This window comes from Hipposideros armiger, unplaced genomic scaffold (genome assembly GCF_001890085.2).
Source record: "Hipposideros armiger isolate ML-2016 unplaced genomic scaffold, ASM189008v1 scaffold_268, whole genome shotgun sequence".
NCBI lineage: Eukaryota > Metazoa > Chordata > Mammalia > Chiroptera > Hipposideridae > Hipposideros > Hipposideros armiger.
The window spans coordinates 2,060,871-2,066,311 of NW_017731618.1; the positions used below are offsets into that span (position 1 = coordinate 2,060,871).

A 5,441-nucleotide genomic window follows, 5' to 3' on the forward strand; every position below is an offset into this window, starting at 1 on the left:
TTTAACCAGGTGAGTGGATATACAGACATGTTCAGACCTGTCTGTTCTTAAAAACTATTTCTTAGATGCATCCTTTCTCTGTTAAATGAGCTAATTTAATGAAGGGCAAACGGTAAAATAGCATATTAAATTAAGGAAACAAGGAAATAACAATGAAGGGATATTTCAGAATAAAAGGTGTACAGGACTGAAGTAGCAGCCAGTCCAAACTCAAGTAGAATATATCGCTCTAGGAATAGTGATTCGAGAAGATGGAATTGATAAAATACCTAATGAGTTTAAGATACATTAAGAGTATGTCTGAAATTCAATGAGGTGAAGTGGTTGTGATAGATACAGTGAATGCTAAGCAAAAAAAAAAAATCAATTTGAAGTGAAACACAAGACATGCACAAAGAAAAAAATATTTGTGTTTACTACAGAGCACAGCTGGGAATAGTTATATATATAATCATAACAACATAAAAATGAAATGCGGATACAAGCAAACATCCTATGACTATATCAGAAAATGGGGGGTAGAGGAGAACACTTCTGAAAGGTGGAAATGGTATATTCCTGTTGTTCATAATGAGATGTTAGTACTACATGATGCATAACACTGCAAAAAAACAAGAATTGACAATACAATATAAATAATATATTATTTAGATATATGGAGTTAAGTTACAGGAGACATTGCTGAAAAGTTGAAAACGACTGCTTTGGGCAATGGAAAATGGGGTTAAAGAATGGAGAAGTGAGTAGCTAGATTCTGCTATCTCTCATCACTAGACTTGTAGAAGTATCTGACTTTTATTATTATTATCTTAAAGCTATTTCTGAGGACATTATTCACTTTTAACCTCCACTATGGTGTTGAGTTCAGCTGAGTCTAAAGATTATTCACAATTATGGGGGATGTCTAATGGAAAATATGGATTTACTGGATCCATTTGGGGTCTTACGTGAGGTGTAATGTTCTACTTTTTGAGTAAGGAAGAGTGGGGATAGTATATGCCTGAAGAATGGAGTGATACCTTGTTAAACAGAAGAAATCAGCTGATACGATGGTATTAGCCTCACTCAAATGGCTTTGGTTTTGAGTCTTTATGGGCAGAAGCTGAAATCATCATTTTCCAGATGGCTTCCAGGCAGACTGGGTCCTCCAATCCCTCCTTTCCCAGATGCCCTAGGGAACTAGATGAGCCAGGGAACAGGGGATCCTACAAGTTTCTATGCTTCCTTGCTGAGACTGCCAGTGCAACACCTTGAGGACTGGCAGCCTGGGGAGCACTGAGAAGCATCGCCTCTGGCAAGGACATTCCATCCTCAGGGGGGACCATCAGCAGGTCCAAGGCTAGGACCTCTCAGTGGCTCAGAGAGAAGAGCCCTCCACATGGTAAGAACTAGTAAGTAGGGACACTACAGATTCCAGAGGAGGGCTGCAACTGCGAGACTGGCTTATGAGTGTATATGGGCACCCAACAATTTCCCAACTATTTGGGAAAGGTCTTTAGGGGCCAGAGATCCTGAATAATCAAGAAAGCCAGAATTTGAGTTTTTACTATGAATATTGCACCACCTGGATTCTAGAGCTGGAAATGTTTTGGTTTTACTTTCTGTCTAGTTCAATAAACTTTTGAAATAAAGCAAACCACAGTAGTTAGAAGGAGCATACAGACATGAATGTTAGCCAAGTTAAATTGCCTATTATTTAATTTAGTATTAATATTAATGAATTCATTGATTAATTCAACATTAATTAATAGTAAAAGTGTCAACCAGAGGGTTCCTGCACTGAATTATGACATGCACCCACATAAATACACACACACCAACAAATAAGCAAAACATCTAATCAAATTAAATACCTAATTTAATCAAGTGCCAAATTAGATATTTAATTAGACATTAAATATTAGAAATCTAATTAAATTAAATGTATACTGACTGCATTCTTTCTATTTGATTTCTGGTGGCTTTCAGTCTTTCATGTGCATGAGAGCCACCTAAGTTTATCATCCCAGGTGTAGCTTTCCTGGCCACATTCCCAGATAATCAGGTCTAGAACTGAATCAGAAATCTGCATTTGTAACAAGCTTCCTGGATGAAGCCACTGTAGGGAATATGAAACTCTGAGAACTTCTAGAATATCTTCATTACATGTGCGTCTCTATAATTCATTTCAAAAGCAGTAACAGGCAGCCATGTTTTGATCCTCATTACAACCCTACAAAGCAGTCAAAAGAGGTAGCGATTCTCAGCTATACAATGAGAAAACCATGATGAATAGGATTCCTGCCCCAGGTCATATGACAAGTGAGCAGCAGGATAGGTTTTAAGACTCAGGATTTCTAAATCTTAGTGTAGTGCTATTTATTAGACAGTGAAAATGTGTGTGTGTGTGTGTGTATATACATATATATATATATATATATGTATATATATATATATATATATATATATATGTATATATATATATATACATATTTTTTTTACTTGAATTCCATAAACACTTCACACCACAGATGCTTGTCTTGTTAACACAAAGACAGCCCCAGACACCTGAATTAGCTATACCTCAATGAACTGGGTCAAATTATACTTTAGTTCCTGAGAAGCAACTAAAAACAAACAATAAATTGGTGAGTCCAGGTAAAATGCCATCACTTATGCTTTCATAAAAAGCCAAATAAACATATCTCTCTAATTTCCTGAGAGTGCTATTTACTACAGGTCATTTCTTAAGATAAAGAAAATGATGAAATTTCAGGTAAAAGAGATTTTGATGTAATTTCAGACTTCTTTTGCAGGATAAAATATATAAACAGTGTTTTGGTTTTCTTTTACATTTATGAAGTAACGATAATTCTATTGTAAATATGCTTTTCAAAGGTTTACATCAGAAGAGTGTAAAAAAAGTGGCATGAAAGTTCTTTCTTAAAAAAATCTATTAGTAAATCCTGGCAAAAAAGCTGGAATTGTATTAAGGAAAATTGCTCATCAAACTACAAAGAGTATTTGAAACCAAATTGCAGAGTATTTGCATAATAGTTCTCTTTTTCTGAGAAAGAAAAGATGAACAAGACACTTAATTGTAGGTTTTATTTTTTTCAGAAAGGAAATAGCAGATGGCTTTTGAGGGGGACAGGGAACTAGATAAAGAAAAGAGAATGTGGATTCTTTTAGAGTGATGAGTGGGATGGAAAAGGACAAAATTCCAATGCATTAATAATGGAATGTTAGGTTACAATAAATTACTCTGTGTTAAAATTAATAATGTCCTCTGTTACGTATCTTGTGTGGGGCCCATGGAAGGAATTTTAGAATCTTTGCTGTTCTCACTAGAAAATGTTACCAAGGCCACTGGAATACATAGCAATTGACAGGTGCATTATCTATTTTTCCCAAAATAAAATTATTCTCCACCTTTGGTTTACCTTTTGCTTTACACATTTTTTTTCTTGGAAGTGAATTAAAGGGTTTTCTCATTGGGCAGGAGGAAAGAGGTAACAGGTACTATAGTGAAAACTAAAGCAAGAACATTTTCTTTATAATGAGGTCTGCTTTGTACAAGGACGTTTTTTAAAACCACCAAGGAATAACCGGGATTTAGACAAAAAGCTCTAAAGCGTGTGTCTCATTACTCTCTAGCCTATGCTATTTGTTTCTCTATTTCGGTCTGATGGGAAGACATTTTTGTACAATAATAAAAATGNAATACAATAATGTAACAATATATCAGTATAGCATGTGTTTGATCTGTAGTTTGAATGTAAATACCTCCTTATAATATATCTTTTAATAGCAAATGTAATATATTCCATTTAAATAGACTGAAAAACGTGGTCTGTTTTCAATAACCTCACTGTTGTAGATTAGGAGATATAAAGTCAGAAAGTCATTTCCTCGGCAAGTGATGTGCACTTACCTTAGCTATCTGGACACACCAGTTAAGCAGCAGCTGTGATCCAATGTTATCCTTGTGTTCATGGACATAATCCAACAGGCAGCCATGGGGCATAAGTTGTGTAACCAGCTGGATGGTTGGGCTCAGACACACACCCAATAGCCGGACTAAGTGTGGATGGTCCATACTTGCCATGATCAGAGCTTCCTGTAAGAAAAAAAATATATAACACCATGATTTAAATTGCAAGTTCTTAACAAATGTAGTTACTTACAGTGCACAAATGGTGCTGATAATGATTTTGAAATGTACTCTTACTCTTTAGAGTCAATTAAAAATGAAAAGACATTATATTCTTAAAGTGATGTAATTCGAGTAAAATGAAATGAAAAACACTATGCCTATATCAAAATAGAAAATGTTATAGAATAAGTGCATATCAAATTAAAGCTGTGTTTTCTCTCCTTGTAATGTAGACTACATTAGATTTTATTTACTGCCAAATAAGTTGAAATTGAATCCTAACTTATACTTGGATTTCTAACCTTTGACCTTTGGTTCTAGAGAACGGTAATTTATACAAATGTAATTATTTACAGGTAGAGTAAGGTGATCCAAACATAAGTCATCTATTATCAGTGTGGATTCAAACAGCATACACAAGTATAATTTGTGAATTATAAATATCAAAACTTAAACAATTATGAGTAACATGCTCAGTGTGGATTCATGTAAAAGAATAAACATTTTAATAAACATTTTGAACCATAACTTTGCTGTTACTAAATTTATTTTACTTTTGCAAATATAAGTGATGTCATAATCATAGAATCATAAAATTTGAGAGCTAAGTGACACTATAAATACCTGCTATTCCAAATTTATAGTTTTGTGAAATAAGAAATCATTTCTAGTTTTGTTTTTAATCATAATCATAAAGACATTTTTCCTTAATGGAGATAAAATGGTTTTGTAGTACATCCTAAAGTTAGCTTCCAATGAAAAGTTATTTTAGGTGTCTATTAGAATTTGAAACAGATATGACCTTACAGACACACACACACATCACACACACATATGCACAGAGGGGATGATGCATATATGACAATTTATTATCAGTCAGCTTACCTATATGAATGTATGTTCATTTTACTACTCTTGAAAATTTTTTTAGCTTTCAAATTTTTCAAAACAAAAACATCAAGCTATATTGAGCTTCTGTTTAAGACTGCACGGCAAATTGAATACATGTTTATTTCCAATCAACTCCACTATGCTAACAATAAAGGAATTAATAAAAAGCCAGACACAAAACACTATGGATTGGAAGGATAAGGATACAGTAGTAGAAGCCGGAAGTGGCTTATGAGTAGTAATGGACTTAGCAAACATAAGACCTCTGACGTCTAACTTAGCAAGGGGGTATTAAGAAGAAATCCAATTTACACCATAGGGGTACAGCACCAAAGGCTCAGGGAGTATTAGCACCACAAACTGATATAAACAGAGCAGGAGGGAATGACTTCAGCAAGAGGGCTTCAAAGTATAC

The 5,441-nt window shown here is 34.2% G+C and overlaps 1 protein-coding gene across 1 annotated transcript in view; it reads right to left on the reverse strand.

Annotated features, from left to right (window-relative positions):
- ERBB4 (erb-b2 receptor tyrosine kinase 4) overlaps positions 1 to 5,441 on the reverse strand; it is a 462,722-nt gene that overhangs the window by 184,465 nt on the left and 272,816 nt on the right. The window contains exon 21 of the mRNA XM_019656860.1: positions 3,914 to 4,099. Within this exon, the coding sequence (XP_019512405.1) occupies positions 3,914 to 4,099 (186 nt within the window). The remainder of the gene's footprint in view (positions 1 to 3,913; positions 4,100 to 5,441) is intronic.